The 18,151-nt window shown below is 36.1% G+C and overlaps 2 protein-coding genes across 4 annotated transcripts in view; one reads left to right on the top strand and one right to left on the bottom strand.

Moving 5' to 3' along the window:
* LOC106868969 (EGF-like domain-containing protein 2) overlaps positions 1 to 15,049 on the top strand; it is a 46,268-nt gene extending 31,219 nt beyond the window's left edge. For both annotated transcript variants that reach the window (XM_014914449.3, XM_014914448.3), the window contains 8 exons: positions 2,848 to 2,979; positions 3,216 to 3,421; positions 4,261 to 4,409; positions 6,245 to 6,387; positions 7,887 to 7,968; positions 8,779 to 8,950; positions 12,263 to 12,413; positions 14,278 to 15,049. In XM_014914449.3, the coding sequence (XP_014769935.1) occupies positions 2,848 to 2,979; positions 3,216 to 3,421; positions 4,261 to 4,409; positions 6,245 to 6,387; positions 7,887 to 7,968; positions 8,779 to 8,950; positions 12,263 to 12,413; positions 14,278 to 14,486 (1,244 nt within the window). In that variant the 3' untranslated portion in view covers positions 14,487 to 15,049. The remainder of the gene's footprint in view (positions 1 to 2,847; positions 2,980 to 3,215; positions 3,422 to 4,260; positions 4,410 to 6,244; positions 6,388 to 7,886; positions 7,969 to 8,778; positions 8,951 to 12,262; positions 12,414 to 14,277) is intronic.
* A 1,830-nt stretch (positions 15,050 to 16,879) lies between these two features.
* LOC106868967 (fructose-1,6-bisphosphatase 1) overlaps positions 16,880 to 18,151 on the bottom strand; it is a 32,432-nt gene continuing 31,160 nt past the window's right edge. For both annotated transcript variants that reach the window (XM_014914445.3, XM_014914446.3), the window contains exon 7: positions 16,880 to 17,246. In XM_014914445.3, coding sequence (XP_014769931.1) covers positions 17,055 to 17,246 — 192 coding nt within the window. In that variant the 3' untranslated portion in view covers positions 16,880 to 17,054. The remainder of the gene's footprint in view (positions 17,247 to 18,151) is intronic.

Genomic DNA, 18,151 nt, shown 5'->3' with positions numbered 1-18,151 from the left:
TCCATTATGGAATTTTTCATTGAGTATTTTGTCTTTCTCAATACAGCACGCCGTATTATGCAATACATAATAGAGATGCTAATAGAGATGTTAAAAACTAAACAATACCTGCGCCTGAAGCTTCTTGAAGTGACGAAATGCTTAGCGCTGGGCTATTTCCCCTCTCTGAACAACGTATGAATTTAACCAAAATGAAGAACTAGTCTACATCACTAGATGCAAACGAAGTCGAAGGTCTTACATCAGAGTTTTACTTCTCTTAAAGGAATGTCTAAACGAAGACCGAGGGATCTCTCTCACACCCAGCTGTTAGATGGACGTTGACTCGACTGAGTTCATCTGCCTGCTGAAGATTTTGATTTTCCTCTCGTAGAGTGACCGGCGAAAATCACCCTAACATACCAAGCAGGCTTGGTAGTATTTAGTCGCGATACGTTGTACTAGGTCACATGTTACCAATATCACTAAGAGTAACCTGATATGTATACATACACACGCACACACAAACACATATATACACATATATACACACACACAAGCAAACACATATACACAAACACACACACGTATGTATGTATGTGTGTGTATGTATATATGTATGTATGTATGTATGTATGTATGTATGTATGTATGTATGTATGTATGTATGTATGTGGCGATATTCTTCCGATGAGGATGACCTTGCCTGATGAATCTAAAAGAACTCGTGTTATTCCGTACACCTACGATATTATGGTCGCTAATGAACATGGTTACGATTTAAGTAATGGTTTACCGAAACAGCCGTCACGATAAGACTATTACATAACTCCTGTTTATTTTGTATTCTTTATTTCGTAGTCTGCGTATTGTATTCCATGTAAATATATTAATTCAGCTAACCTGTGTTTATCTGCCTTTCTACCAGCCAAGTAATGCATGCAACGGTGCAGAGAGACCATCTATCCACTGTCAGGATGCTTACGACACCTCTCTCTGTAACGGTAGCAAACCCGGTACATATATATATATATATATATATATATATATATATATATATATATATATATATATATATATAGTTGGAATTTACAAAAAACAAATGACGAAGACAGGTGTATAAACAACAAACAGGTGTATTAGGTTAACGCTCGGGAAGGTGAGAAAGTCTCTTACGTTTCGAGCCTTCGCTCTTCAACAGAAAGGAACGCGAGAAAATAAACAGAGAGAAAATGAAAAAGAGCTTTAGTGGCTAGCGGTCAGTCATGGCGACGGCTGGACGTAGGTGGTCAGACAGGAGAGCTAGGAAGAAGGGGGGATAATAAACTAGTGGTGATCCCAAAACGATGGTGCGCATGCGTGTGTATGTGAGAGCATGTAAGTGTGTGCGTGTGGATTGGGGCTGGTGACCTTGACGTGTGGGTGTGTGCATATGTAGGTGTGTAGATGATGGTATGGGTGCTGGGAAGTGGTCAGTACTAGCGTGTGCGGAGTGGTGTGACATGATGTGGCATGATGTGGTGTAGTGTGGGTGCTGGGAAGTGGTCAATGCTAGTGTGTGCAGGGTGGTGCGATGTAGTGTGGTGGTGTAGTGAGGTGTGTTGTGTGTTGTGTTGTGGAGTGATGGTGTGGTGTGGAGTGATGGTGTGGTGTGGTGTGTCATATATATATAGAGAGAGAGAGAGAGGGGAAGAGAGAGGGAGTGAGGGGAGAAGAGAGACAGGGGAGAGAGAGAGTCGCATACATACAATAGCACACACACAGACACAGTTATACACATACACAGATTCACATACACACATACACATGCGCAACGCTACGTCTAGTAATATCAACACGCTGACACTTCTTTAAAGTTCACCCTCTTCGACTCAATTCTCAATGTTTCTTCACTCTGTTATTGTTATTATTATTGTTGCTCTTCTTCTTCTACTTCTTCTTCTCCTTCTTCTTCTTCTTCTTCTTCTCCTTCTTCTTCTTCTTCTTCTTCTTCTTTTCATCATCATCATCATTATCGTCACCACCATTGTCCTCCTACTCCTCCTCTTTCTTTTGCCCTTTCTACTTCATTTTTTCTCCTCTTTCTCCTCCTCTCCCTCCTCCTCCTTCTCCTCCTTCTCTTTCTTCATTATAACCAGCATGTGTGTGGTTTGTCTTTTTCTTTCTTTGACTGCTACTGTGTCTTTGTGTTGTCATTGTTGTTTTTCGTTGCCGTTGTTTTTCATGGGTTTTGATAATGATGATGGTGGAACAACTAAAACAAATGCATGACCTTTCATCTTCCTATTTCTTTGCACCCCCACCCCTTCCAGTAATATATTATAATCATTGGCAGTTTGTCTCTCCTCTCTTTTTGTTTATACGTCCCACAAAAGAAGATAATTCTGATATTATCGTATTTATCTCCCTTGGTTAAGTTATCCTAAACTAGTGTTACTCACGTATGACAATGTTCAGGTTTATATACTTTTGCCATTGCGGATAATATTGGGTGATGTCATATAGCTAATTATCGATAACTAACTAATATCACAGTTACTAATAAAATATGTTTATTTTAAATATACGAAATAGGAAATTCCGCTTTAATTGTATTTTAATTTAAATAATTTTTATTTTGAAAATTATATTAATTTCATTAGTATTCATTGACCATAAAATTTGGGGAGAGAAAAATAATACTATAAATACCGTATTTATATAACAAAACATATAACAACCCGATATAACAAAAATATACATTTCCACCGTTACCCGCCATATTACCAGCAACACCTGAGTCTTTACAATAGACACGTCGACTTTTATCCTATTTTTTAAATTCTAAATTTTCTTCTTTTTTTTTTTGTAATTTTTTTCATGCTACAGCCAGCATTTCTCCAAGTCCCAACTGTGGAGGTTTGAAGTGTCAAAATGGAGGCACATGTGTGACAGCCAATGAAACATTTTATTGTTATTGTAGTCCGAGTTTTTATGGTGACCGATGCGAAAGTTCACGAGGTGAGTAAATTTACTTCTTCATTTCTATAGAATTCTTGCTTCTTCAACGTCAATAAATATTTCTGTTATCTTTTCCTCATAGTATATGTATTTTTAATTGTGTGTGTGTGTGTGTGTGTGTGTGTGTGTGTGTGTGTGTGTGTGTGTGTGTTTTCCCCGTTTCTAAAATGAACACCTAATAAAATTGTATAGGATTTTCTCAAGGATTTGCCGTCGTTTTGTTTTATTTTCCCCAGTTGCCGTCGACTGCCAAAGCACACAGATGTCTATAAAAATCGCTCCTTTCGGACAATTCACCGGGAAAATATTCGTGAAAGATTTCGAAGATAATCCGAACTGTTCTTTCAACAATATGGGAGACGTGTGGGAACTTAATTTGGATTACTTTTCTGGATGTGGAGCCGGGATTGAAGGTCAAACTGTTTTCAGCGATATTCCAAAGGTAAGTAAGGTCACTAACGTACTGCAGAAAATAACCACATCCTTCTTGTTGTCAATATAATATCAGCTATTGATACTGATAGTTTATTAATAGTGATATAGTTTTGATACGATATTGATAAACCCATTTACATTTAAATATTAATAATTAACTCTTAATTTGCTATTGACGGAGATGAATGTTGCTGTTGTTATTATCTAGCTAAAGTTATCCATTCCTGAGCACACCTATAATCAGGTTTACCAGCTATATTCATCTCGTTTCTCTCTCAGGCATTGAATACCTCGTCCCTTTTTAATGTGAGCTTTATTTTGAGAGAAATTTGGTTGCTTTTTCTAGCAACTCGAATGAAGAGGTTCGTTCGTCGTCCTCGTCATTTTGTTATTTTTGTTATTATTGTTGTTGTTGTTGTTTAGCCCCAGGTCACACCTGGTAGGCAGATCTTTCACCAAAAGTATTCTAATTGTGACCATGCCGTTTTCTTCCTTTTTAATTAATTAATTAATTTATTTATTTATTTATTTTTGTTCGAATATAGTTTATCAAGTGTGCTCTTCCCTTTTAATACGATGAGATATGATATGATATGAGAGAGATTTGGCAACTATTTTTAACATACAGATTTCACCGTTGGATTACTCTCTCATTATTAGACCATTGCAGGGCGCGCGGCAACAGCGACGCATCAGGCAGAAAAACGGCCATAAACATCACACAACCTCATTCTCTTTCTTCTCCCTCTGCTTGTGTGGCCCTTTTTATGTCTGAATAAAAAAAAAATATTTACCGATATAAATGATATCATTTTTAAACTTGCGTCCACTTTATTCCTTTTACAGATCGGTGATGTGTCGTTTAAGCGGGAAATCGTGGTGCTGTACAACCAAGACATCATGAACAGTTTCGATGAGTTGCACACAGTCAGTTGCCAACATAACCTCAAGATGGTTATTGACCCTATGTCTATGACTTCCAATGTTGTCGAAGAGTGAGTTGACATGAAATGATATCAAATATGTGATAATTAGACAAAGCTAATGATTAAGCTTTTAGACAACCAAAGTTTATTCAAATATACAATCTGTATTGAAAGACGTTTTTAAACAAAAAATCAATTCTGGCATCAAAAGAAATATTAGAAGTTCATTGTGTATAAATGGGTCGGTTGGATTTAAGAGGTGCCAAAGTTCTCAAAAGTGTGTTTTTTTTTTGTTTTTTTTTTAACTTTGAGAATTTAACTTTCATTAGCTGAACATAAAAGAGTAATTGTCCTTGTAGGGTCAAATATATTCTTTATTACTGATATGGAATTGGTGGATTGTCAGAATCAATAGACTTCCAAACAAAAGTATCCTGCAGCCTAAACACACACATAAACGCACATGCGCACTCTCTCACACACACACACACACACACACACATTGGATTGTAAGATAGATTTGTTTGTTATTGTTTGTTTTTTTCATTTATTTTAATCCTCATCTTTCGTCAACAATTTTAACAATTCAGTCGATAATATATTCTTTGTTGTTCAAGACTTCTTACCAACGTCCCACTTGCTTGTCAATGTCTTGACAGAAGAAATTAACGTGTCGTGACAAGAATTCATCGAGCCACGCTTTCAGCTCCACATTCTTGTTAAACAAAAAACCTTCCATCTACTGGTCCATTTCCCAAGTAGACTGGTGCGGATCTTCGTAGATGAGTTCGTAAAATCGATTCACTTATAAGGCCGAATTTGTCCCCGTTCGAGGACAAATTTCCGTGCAGTTCTTTCAGTAACCGTATAAATGTCTCGAGAGGCTTTGGAAACATTGGCACCTATGGAACCTTGATTGAAAAAGATGGCACTCCATTGTCATATATGTGAAAAGCTGTAAAATTTCTATGCATTTCAAAAGTGATAAACAAAAGTAATAGAGTAAGAATAAAGCTGCAAAGAAAAAAAACACTACGATAAAAATATTTTTCGTATTGATTCAAATAACATTGGAAAGAAATGGGCGAATTTACCACGCAGCCCTACACACACACACACACACACACACACACACACAGATATATACATATATCTATATATATGTGTGTATCTCTATCTATATAGAAAGAGAGAGGGAAACATACAAACATACATACATACATACACACATACGTATACATTTATATATATATATGGGTCATCCATATATAACGCGGTTTTTTTTACACTTCTTTTATTTTTCAAATTTAAGATAAACGTAGTTCTTTTCTAATCTAAAATATACTCTCCTTCATTTTCTACAATGTTCTTCCATCTATCTGGTAGTCTTGCAAGACCCCTCTTCCAAAATTCACTTGTCCGCAACGAAAAATACTCTTCCAATACTGTTCTGACCTCGTCTACAGAATTCATGTATATATATATATATATATATATATATATATAAGAATTTTTTTCAGAATGAAAAAAAAAAAAACAAGGCTGTGAAGATTTTAGAACATTTATAAAGAGAAGGTCTTACAGCTGTTTCTAGGATATTTATTATATCCCTTCATCTGAGACGGAGTGAGACAATGGTTAAGCAATAGTTAATTCAGATAAATACATATATACATATATATATATATGTGTGTGTGAGTGTGTATACATGTATGTATGTATGTACTGCTGTTGCGTCCATGTGTACTCCCAGTGATAATATATGTAGCTTTGATTGAACTAAAATTGAACTGCTTTAGTTCACGTAAATTTACGAGTGTTTGTGTGTGTGTGTGTGTTTGACTATATTCAGCCATTGCTAAGTCCAAACGTTAATTAAAATTTTGCCATTCCATTAATTCTAGTTCAAATTTGACCAAAACTGATACCAAGAATATTTACAATCCAATTGGATTTGAGATTAAGGATACTAATGGTGATCCGCTGAAGAAAGCAGTGTTTGTAGGAGATAAGGTTCAACTGACTTTTATTTTGTGGGATAATGAAGGTAATTATGGCGTCTCTCTTTCATTTAGCTAGTCATCTATTTGTTTATTTTATTGACATCTCGGCAGTTTATTTTATTTTCGTCGTTTCTTTATACATACATACACACATACATACACACGTACATACATACATACATACATACATACATACATACATACATACATACATACATACATACATACATACATACATATATTATGAAAATATGACAATCTATTCTTTGTTTTATCCCAAGCTAGACCAGTCACGACAGTTGTGCATGGCCCAGCCAAGACCGAAACGCGGTGTAGACTGTCATATTTTCATATAATATAGCCGCAGACGTGGCTGTATGGTAAGAAGCTTGCTTCCTAGCCACATGGTTTCGGGTTCAGTCCCACTACATGGCACTTTGGGCATGTATCTTCTACCATAGCTTCGGGGCGACCGAAACTCTTGTGAGTGGATTTGGTAGATGAAGATGTCGTACATACATGTGTGTGTGTGTGTGTGTGTGTGTGTGTGTGTGTGTGTGCGCGCGCGGAGACCCCCTTCGGTCACGAATGACCATGAGATTGCACCTAGAAAGTTACCCTCCGAGGCACAAGTCCGGGCAAGGTTGTTTATGGAAGACCAGCAGCCTCCCCTCTCCACGCCACCAGTGTTATCCAAGGGAAAGGCAAAGACCGATACAGCTTGGCATCAGTGACGTCGCAACTCATTTCTACAGCTGAGTGAACTGGAGCAACGTGAAATAAAGTGTCTTGCTTTAGAACACAACACGCAGCCCGGTCCGATATTAGAACTCACAACCTCACGGTCGTAAGCTCGGCGCTCTAACCACTGAGCCATATATACATACATACATACATACATACATACATAAAATTTTATTCAAATGACGATTATATTACAACTGGCAGTTTCATCGTTTCATCTGATCCTCACCAGGGGATATTAAATGTTAGCTGTAATGAAATCGATCGTTTTTATTAGTCTCATCATTTTTGCATTGTTTTCTCTAATGTTTCAGACTGTCTATAACATTCCCATGTGTGTATGTCCCTTGTGTACGCGCGCACACGTATATGTGTGAACTTTCAGCTTCGAATGAGCGGTTAAATTAAAACGTGTTTAGTATACTTCTCGTTTTTGGACATAAAAACGTATATTTATAATTAGATTATATGACCATATCTTTATCATATTTACAGACGTATCTCATATGTATAAGGGTGATAGCTTGCAGAATCGATGGAGCGTCGAGCAAAGCGCTCAGTATTTCTTCCGAATTTTTACGTTCAAATTCCACCTAGATTGACTTTGCCTTTTATGGTTGATAAAATAAATACCAGTAAGCTCTGGAATCTATGTAATCGATTATCCCACTTCCCTTAAATTGCTGGCCTTGTGCCAAAATTTAGTAACCATTACACGCGCGCGTGTGCACATATCTTCTATTTATGTGTATCTTTATTATTATATTATAAAAACAATACTGTTTTTTTTTTCGTGCAGTATTCAACGACTTCCACGTAAGTGACTGCGAAGCTTTTGAAGCTGGAGGTGGACATAGCAGTATAAAACTTATCGAGAACAGGTTTGTAACAATTCCATACTATTTTATCTTTTTCTTTTATCAACAACTAATTTTAATTATTTTAACAAATACGAAGAGACAACTCCGGACCTGTTTTGATATTTTCATTATTTCATTGGCAAAGCTTTAGCCCTCAGCGTGTCTATTGAAAGAGCGATGAAATAATCATAAAACAAATGTGTGGCTTGGTTTGCTGAGAGTTGAGTATTTGTTCAGGTTGCGTGCCATTTTGCACAGAAAGCCAACTAAAAGATCCAGTTTAATGAACCATATTTATTTTCATATTGACATTACAAAGGTTACTTGCTGAAGGCTATCATGCTGAATGCTAGTAACTAGTATGTGAGAATGTATGTTTGGTGAGAAGAGAAAACGTAAGTCTTCATGCTTGATGAGGTGGTCTTTTAAAATGAAGTCAAACTGGAATGACTGTCTGCTGACCACGAAAACATCTGCTGTCCTTGGCCAGTGCTCGCTCTCCTCTCTCTCAATTTATAATCATGATTTGGTGCGAAACTGTATGGAATTTTCCATTATTCTTAACACCCACTCAAATGCGCCAGTGATTGGCTGAACCTTAGACTAAGATCACCTGATATGTCGTGACCATCGTGTTACTGAGCTGACACAGTTTCCAATGTTAAGTACTGCTGCAAATATATATGTGGATGTATGCTGTTTGGTGTAGAAAGAGAGACAGTGTGTCTAAATTATAAATTGTTATAAACACCACAATGTCATTCTCCATTTGTTTCAATATAATGTAGTCGACATCTTATTTTCATATTTATTTCTTCATTTCACCACCAGTTGTGTCAACAAGAATGCGTTCAGCGTTATTGCTGGTGACTTAAAGAAAGATGGCGCCATCCCTATGACAATTTCACTCCTCATTCGGGCTTTCCGTTTCGTGAAATCTCCCGCTGTCTCTTTCCGTTGCAATGTGATTGGATGCAAACCTGATGATGATACATGCTCTTCTGTAAGTATGAAGTCTTGTACATGAGCAAACATGCAAGCATATTCGTGTTTGTGTATTTGAAGATGCGTATGTGTTCGTGTGTGTATGTATATTATGTTTATCCGCGTGTGCATTTTCATGTGTTTGCGTGTTTATGCATTTATGAGATCTAGCGAAACCCATGAAAATTCCACAACAGAACAAAAAGTTATATATGAATATAAAAGTCAATGTCGTTAACTTCATTTCATTAATAGCATAAGCTTTTTAAGCGCACGAATTCCATCCCTCATCTATTTCTATAATATAAATTTGACATGGGCGAGCGTTGTATTCTTTCTTGTCTTGAGGTTCACAGCCAAATGGCTGGGTGGATTCGCGTGAAAAATGGCACACATGTGGAGACGGGTGCATAGATTGGAATGCGGTTTGTATTTTTTCCTAGCCCCCATATATACCGAGAAAATCGATTAAACAACCTGCGTGCGTGCACGTGTGTGTCATTGAAGCCATTCATACATACATACATACATACCCACTCTCCCTCTCTCTCTCTCTCTCTCTCTCTCTCTCTCTCAATCACTCACTACAAAAACTGAATGAAAAAAATTTCAGTTATCTCTCTCTTTCTTTCTCTCTCTCTCTTTCCCTCTCTCTCTCTCTCTCTCTCTCTCTTTCTTTCTCTCTCTCTCTCTCTTTCCCTCTCTCTCTCTCTCTCTCTCTCTCTCTCTCTCTTTCTTTCTCTCTCTCTCTTTCCCTCTCTCTCTCTCTCTCTCTCTCTCTCTCTCTCTCTCTCTCTCTCATATACACACGCACACCATCAACACTACTCTCTGTCTCTTCACACATACTCACAAAAGCAATTCATATACACACCACATATTCTGTCTCGCACACCCCATCAAACGTATGTATATATATATATATATATATATATTGATAGAAAGGACAACAAACGAAAGAAAGAGACCTCGATATTATGTAAATATATATATATATATATATATATATATATATATATATATATATATATATATATATATATATATATATATATATATATATATATATATATATATATATATATATATATATATATATATATATATATATATATATATATATATATATATATATATATATATATATATATATTATAATATATATATATATATATATATATATATATATATATATATATCACATATTTTTACAGATATATATATATATATATATATATATATATATATATATATATATACAGGAGTGACTGCGTGGTAAGACTATATATAGACTATTTTCCTTAGTCATTACACGGTGATTGCCATATGCTTTAAGCTTACATAAAAATACCATTATTATTAGTTACAGGATTGTAAAAAGGGCTCCGTATAAAAAACCATTCACACCGAAAGCACACACACACAAATACGTGTGTGTGTGTGTGTGTGTGTGTGTGTGTGTGTGTGTGTATGTATTATTTATGTATGTACGTATTCACACCTTGTTTAATTATATTCTGTAACCTTTGCTTTCTCTCCCCCGCTTCTCTCTCTCTCTCTCTCTCTTTCTCTCTCTCTCTCTCTCTTTCTCTCTCTCTCTCTCTCTCTCTCTCTCTCTCTCTCTCTCTCTCTCTCTCTCTCTCTCTCTCTCTTTCTCTCTCTCTCCATTCCCCATTATCAACACATCACCACCGTCACCATCACTACCATAACCACCAGCTATTTCTTTTCCACTCTAGTGAAGTTTCTTTACTTAATATGACACAAAAGGTAAGTAGGAACGTACTATTGTATTAATATTAATATATATTTAATATTAATATATATACATACTGTCAATATACGCACCCTGTGCAGTGCCAAAAAGCACAACATAATTACAGAAGTATGCTTGTTGAACAGAAAAACTGAGATGATGTCAAACTGCAGACACCAGAATTAATTTTTAAAACCTATATGAATTGTAAAAGGAGAAAATATCCAGTAACATAATACTACTGAAACTAGAAAGGTACGGCAATACCGACTTCAACAAAACAATGACACAAATTGACCAGCGAATTAATCAATGAAAAGAAACTTAGAGGCACTGTATATACAGAAAAGAATAACAACAATATTTCAGTGACACTAGACAGACCGTACAGAGTCAGCACAAAAATTAACAGAAGGTAATAAACAAACAGATGAAACCACCCATAACCCTGCATGCATAAGGCCCCCACTTTTTTTAAAGATGACAAGGTGTAGTCTGCAGATTCGCCTGCTATTTCTGCCAAGTCGAGCAACTGCTTAGAGACCCTAAAAATAAAGATAAAATGTTATGTTGTGATTAAACAAAATCATATGGAAATTCAAACAGAACCATCTTTGTAATGAAGACATCTACGATCGAATCCTGTTTGAAGTTCTCTTACACCGTTTACCATGCCATTAGCACAAGATGCCGTTTTTGCCTTCTATCCTGTATTCCAATGTCAGATTGCATGCAGTGGTGTAGCGTAATTTACCAGCACCTGAAGTAGGGCAAATATAGTAGAAAAGCCTTATTGCTTCTTTGGCAAATTGCGGCGAGGTTTATTTTGCCTTTCATCCTTTTGGAGGTTGATGTAATCGACTTAATCCCTCCCCAAAAACTGTTGGCCTTGTGCCAAAATTTGAAAGAGGTAGGCGACGAGCTGGTAGAATCGTTAGCGCACCGGGCAAAATGCTTAGTGGCATTTCATCTGCCTTTACATTCTGATTTCAAATACTGTTGAAGTCGACCTTGCCTTTTATCCTTTCGGGGTCGATAAAATAAGTACCACTTTAGCACTGAGGTTGATGGAATTGATTTATCCCTCCCCCGAAATTGCTAGCCTTGTGCAAAATTTGAAACCATTGTTATTTCTTTGCTTTTAGTTGATGTCTTTTTCTTATGAAATGTTGTACCCTTGAGAATTTTGAATTTTGCAACCATCCCTATAGCATCATTCGTACTACTAATCCCTTGTTTCATGTTTGTATTGCCACTGCCTCTGCTGCTGCTGCTGTTGTTGCTACTGTTGCTGCTGCAGCTATTGTGGTTGTTGTTGATGTTTAATCCAAACCAGTAGAACTATGACCAAAGGCACTCTAACCATGGATAATCATAGTTTTTGTTTTCAGGCATAGCGTATCTAGAACTGCATCATCTAATATATTCTTTTCAAAAAGATGACAAGGTATGGTTTGGGGGAAATTTCACTGCTATTCCTAGTAAATCAACCAACAGGGTTTTAACTTCCTCTTTGACTCATATTACATCATTTTTCTTCTTATCTTCTTCCTCCTTCTACTGTTCCTCCAACAGTTGTCTTGTAGAGATAACAGCAATGCTTTTGGTCGTAAACGCAGAGATGTGGGCGGTGTCAGTGGTGCTATAGAAGTGACTGATGGAAAAGAACAGAAAACTCTCTCAAAAACTCTTTATGTCAGGGAACTGAGTATTCAAAATATGTCGAGTAAGTTAACCATTTGTTTTTCTCTGATTTTAAATCTTCTTTACCTTTTAACTTTTACTTCTTTTGGTCAATGGACTGCAATCATGCTGGGGCACTATCTTGATGTGTTTAGCCAGACAAATCAATCTTAGTATGTATTTTTTTAAGCCTGCTTCTTATTCTATAAGTCTCTTTTGCCAAACTATTAAATTACGGTGAAGTAAACAAACCAACATCAGTTGTCAAGAACAGCATGGTGAGGACAAACACACACCCATATAACATATAAATATGTGTATATATATATATATATATATATATGCGAATAAAAATAAATACAAAAAAAGGGGCTTTGTATGATTGTGTATAGAGGAATATATTATTTTGTTTAAAAGAGTTCCAACACTGTCTGTTTTTTATGTTTTATTTATATTCTTGTCAGCAAATCTTCCAGGTGGATTGTCAGCAAGAAACGGTTCAATTGAATACACACACACACACACATATATATATATATATATTCAATTATGAATTAAAAGCAGCGTTAGTATCATAAACATTATCAAGGACTCCCCACTTCCCTATACCACAGCACACCAGCGAACAAGCAAAACACATACACTGAATATGTGTGGTTAATAATATATCTACATATATAATTTAGTAGTCTGAAACTAAAAGAAACCCATCATGTATATATATATATATATATATATATATATATATATATATATATATATATATATATATATATATATATATATATATATATGTTGAAACCATAGTCATGGCTGATGCCAGTGGCATGTAAAACGCACTGTTCAAGCATTGGGCCTCATGTAAGCAGTGACAGGTGACCAAGACCTTTGGTGTTATACCGTGCTTGTGTAGACCTGTCAAGCCAAGTGAGACCATAGTTACGGCTGATGCCGATGCCACTACACTCTCAGAGTGGTTGGCATTAGGGAGGGCATTCAGTCATAGAAACCTTGCCAAATCAGATCAGAACTTGGTGCAGCTCCCTATATGGTAATTTAACAGGTTCCACTAGTTCTTAAAAAGCATCCTAGATGTGAAAATAATAACAACAAAATACTCTTCTGTAACTTAAATGATGTGTGGTTCTCTACCTATTTTTGAAAATTTATTAGAATGGTGGTGAGCTGGCAAAATTGTTAGAGCATTACATTACAGTATTTCATCTGACTCTTTACTTTGTAAGTTCAAATCCTGCCTGGGTCGTCTTTGCCTTTTATCCTTTTAGGGGTCAATAAAATAATGTACTAGTGAATTACTGGGATCAATGTAATCGACTTAATCATTCCCCTAAAATTACTGGCATTGAGCCTAAATTTGAAGCCATTATTATTATTATTGTTGTTGTTGTTGTTGTTGTTGCTGCTGCTAAGGTGGTGAGCTGGCAGAATCATTAGTAAGCTGGACAAAGTGCTTAGCGGTATTTCATCTGTCCTTACATTCTGAGTTCAAATTCCACTGAAGTCAACCTTGTCTTTCATCCTTCAGGGTCAATAAAATAAGTGCCGGTTAAGCACTGGCATCAATGTAATTGACTTAGCCCCTCTCCCAAAATTACTGGCCTTGTGCCCGTGGTAGAAAGGCTTATTATTATTATTGCTGTTATTATTAAGAGGGCAAGTAGGTAGAATCATTTGAATGCTGGTAAATTCTGTATGGTATGACATTTCGAGTTCAAATTCTGCTGGAGTCAAATTTGACTTTCATCCTTTGTAATCGATAAAATAAAGTACCAGTCAAGTACTGCAGTACCAATGTAATCATCTAACTTCATTCTTCTTGAAATTGCTGGCCTTGTACCAACATCTAAGCAATTATTGTTTTTTGTTTTTGAATTCTTTTTTTCCAGCTATGACTCCACCTGAAGACTGTCTGGCCAAAAACGAGTTCATCACCATGATCACATGTCTAGGAGCTGTGGTTTTAGTTCTTCTCATTCTGTGTGGTGTACTCATCTACTTAGTTCGACGCAAGCGCACTGAGAAAGACTACAATGGAGAAGTGCCACAAAAATCTATGGGAATTGTTGATTTCAAGATTCCTCGTGTAACAAACTAATTTTATATATAATATTGCAATAATTTCCTTTGTAACCATTTTTTCTTCTCACTCTTTAAATCTCTTCAGTTTTTAATAGTTTATTTTACATTTTAGTTAGTTTGTTTTTTTTGTAGCTTTTTTAAATGCTTTTGTTCTTGTTTTTTCTTCTTTTTCTTGACACATATTTCATACTTGCTATTTGCTACTCATTTGATACTACAGGCAGCACAATGTTAGTTTGTTTTATTTTTGCTTCTTTTAGACTACTTAAGATATTTTGGATGACAGGGTGGTAGTTTAACTCACTGTTGTCACTATCATAGACTTGTCAAGTCACTTGACACCTTTCACATGCTATGTCTTCTGTATATTGGAAGAATATAGAAAAAAAGACATCCTTTTTTTTTCCTCTTTTTGATTCTTGTAAATTTACCTTTACACTGACCCAGTTCTTAAAATCGAGCCACATCAAAATGAAGGCTTAGAGAGAATTAAATAAATGTGATTGTCAGAAAAGTGTCACACACACATCCAAATACCCAGCATTCAGTGACACAATACTACCACAAAACAAAACAAAATTGCCTTGATCACATAAAAATAACTGCATATTTAAAAACAAATTTTTCTTAATTCTCTTGAAATGAATGCATAAATGGTAGAATATCAGAAACTAAACCTAATCTAATACTACCATTATACAAATTTACAACGATAGAATACAGTAATAAGATATTTTTACAGCAAAATCTATGTAAATATTTTATCTAAAAACTTAAATAAAAAAATTAATTAAAAAAATTTAATTTTTTTGTCGTCCATTTTTTCTTTTTTCATGTTCATATTTGTATTCAAATTTCAAAATTATTTTTGAGCACCACAGAATTATATCATGTTAGCTTTTAAGCATATTAACATAAACAAATTTCTATCCGTCTATTTGTGGTCTGTGTAGTCAACTATGTGAAACTACAGACAACCTATACTATCACTATCCGCTGGTCTACAGAAAACTCTATCTAAAGGTTTGAGGCTTTTCACCCCATTCTCTTATCAGATATTCCCACATGATCGAAACGTTCATCTAAACATTCCAATCCCTTACTAGTACTAAAGTGTGAGACATTGCCAGAAAAACTTCCATGCGCTTGAAGTATTCCGACTGTCCTTCCCCTGTTGGAGCATAGGCAGCCACCAGTCTGAAGGCACCGCTGTCCCTGCTGCTCATATCTAGGAACACCAACTTACCCTCCGGATCCAGGAAGATTGCCTTTATTTTCAGATCCAAGCCTTTCCAGAAAAGCACCACAGTACCACCACCGCCACCTCTCAGCTGACACAGAGATAGGAAGATCGCGTACTCACCGAAAAGGGTCATGAGGTCCTACAGGTCAGAAAGCCTGGTTTCACTAATGGCTGCTACATCTACACTGAAGGACCTCAGGTCGTTTTATAGGTGACCTTGTTTCCAAGGTGACCTGAGGACCCTGACATTTATACTACCGATTCTGAGCATGACCATACTAAAAACAATAAATATTTAGGACGGAGAAGAGCTCTGTTATTTGGTGGGGTGGCCCCCTTCTTGTTTTGTGTGGATGTTTCCACAAGGTTTTTGTAGAGTCGTTTAGAGAGGCTTCTCTGAAAAGACCCAACAGCTTCTGGAAAGTTCGTTTTTATGGTGTTTGCTTGAGTCTCTTGCTGTGAGGTTGGTAGTGCTTGTGGAGTCTGTGTTGTAAGTGGTAGCACTGGTGAAGGTGGTGGTGGTATTGTTTGTTGTGTGTGTGAGTTGTTGCTGTTGGGAAGTTCAGATTGTTTATTGTGCTTCCCCTCTTTATCCAATGTCTCTCTAGATTATTTTCTTTTTCTTTTTGGGGGCACTGTCTGCCACTCTACCCATCTCGATCTCAGTACTCGAACAGTCCAAGTTGTTTAGGTCAGGAAGGAAGAGGTTTTGGGGGTCTTTGTCTAGAGTGTCCCACAGGGCCCCACCCATTGCTGCTGGTGGTGGTGATGGTGACGCCATCACCGGTGTTGACTCTGTTGCTGGTGTTGGTGGTGGCCTGGCGATGGCCAGAGGCTGTTTCACTGTTGATGATGTAGGGACCACTTTTTTCTGCTGCCGCTGCATCTACTGTTGCTTGCATATGGGGCAGTCAACCTTTCTACTGGAAGCACAAGGCCTCAAATTTGGGGGAAGGGATTAAGTCAATTACATCAACCCCAGTACTTACTGGTACTTATTTTATCAACCCTAAAAGAATGAAAGGCAAAGGCAACTTTGGCGGAGTTTGAACCCAGAATGTGAAGATGGATGAAATGCTGCTAAACATTTTGCCCAGTGTGCTAATGATTCTACCAGCTCAATGCCTTATAATAATAATAATTATAATAATAATAATAAAACACAGTTTGGAAATATTCAAAACAAAAAAAATATATTTATTACAATGACATCAAAAAAAAATCAAAAACAGTGCACATATTTGCATATAATTATTCCCCTTAATTCATTCTTTAACAGTTAAGAAATTGAAAAAATTGAATAAACAGCAAAAATGTTTTATTCTTTTCTCTGGATTTCTTTTAATTAGTTCCATGAAGTTTGTAGAGTTCTATAACCTCTTGAACATCATCTTTCGATCCCAAAAAGATAGGAACTCTTTGGTGAAGGCTTGTAGGAACAACATCAAGAATGGGCATGGTTCCTGTGGTAGCTAAACCACCAGCTTTCTCAATGATAAAAGACATGGGGTTGCACTCGTACAATAGTCGGAGCTGGAACGATAAGAAATAAGGACTTAGAAAACACTTTGAAAATAAATGGTTGGTCCATTATTTCAAGGAGTATATAGCTCTTTTGTTATCATATTGTGAATTACACTGTCTTTGATTCAATTAATTTTGAAAATCTTAAAGAATTTAGTAAAGTAACTTCATCATTATTAACTGTTTTGTTACCATATTTCTGTTGAAATATGCTCTTAATGTTTCAATTAATATTGTAAATAATGAAGAATTTAGTAAATTAACAAATAATAAAGGACACTAAAATGAGATTGGTGTACTGAATCTGGGGTACTCAACCAGAAAGTACCTAAACAGGTGTACTGAGATAAGGAGTGCTGAAACAGTTGGGGACTGAAATTCAGAGGGTGGTGATAGAAGGGTACCAAACATTACTATTAGGTAAATTTAAGAAAAAAATATATATTCATTTGTTTATTTTTACATCTGTTTTTCCATACTATCATGGATTAGATGAATACATTACAGAAACATTATTTTATAGTTAGATGCCCTTTGTGTCATGAACTATTCCATGCCTTTCAAGAAAAAGGCCTCTTATTCCACATGTTTGCGAAGGCTCAAGGTGATGATGTGTTGACAGGGAAAATGACAACACTGCTTGTAGCTAGGTGTCAAGGAAGTGCAAATGTAAACATACACACAATCACACATGTATATACATATATAAACATACATGCATATATATATTTGTTTTTATATATATATATATATATACATACATACATACATACACACATATCTGCACTCACATATATACACCATTTAACATACACTTTCTTTTACTCGCTTCAGGGCAATGGTTGTGTCCATGCTGGTGCACTGCAAACTAGTGTTACTTCACCTTCATTAATCCCCTAATAGTTGGCGTTTGG

This window comes from Octopus bimaculoides, chromosome 16 (assembly GCF_046866305.1).
Source record: "Octopus bimaculoides isolate indiv1 chromosome 16, ASM4686630v1, whole genome shotgun sequence".
Taxonomy (NCBI): Eukaryota; Metazoa; Mollusca; class Cephalopoda; order Octopoda; family Octopodidae; genus Octopus; species Octopus bimaculoides.
Note: the sequence above shows the minus strand (reverse complement) of the source record. Positions and strands in the feature narration are given on the sequence as shown.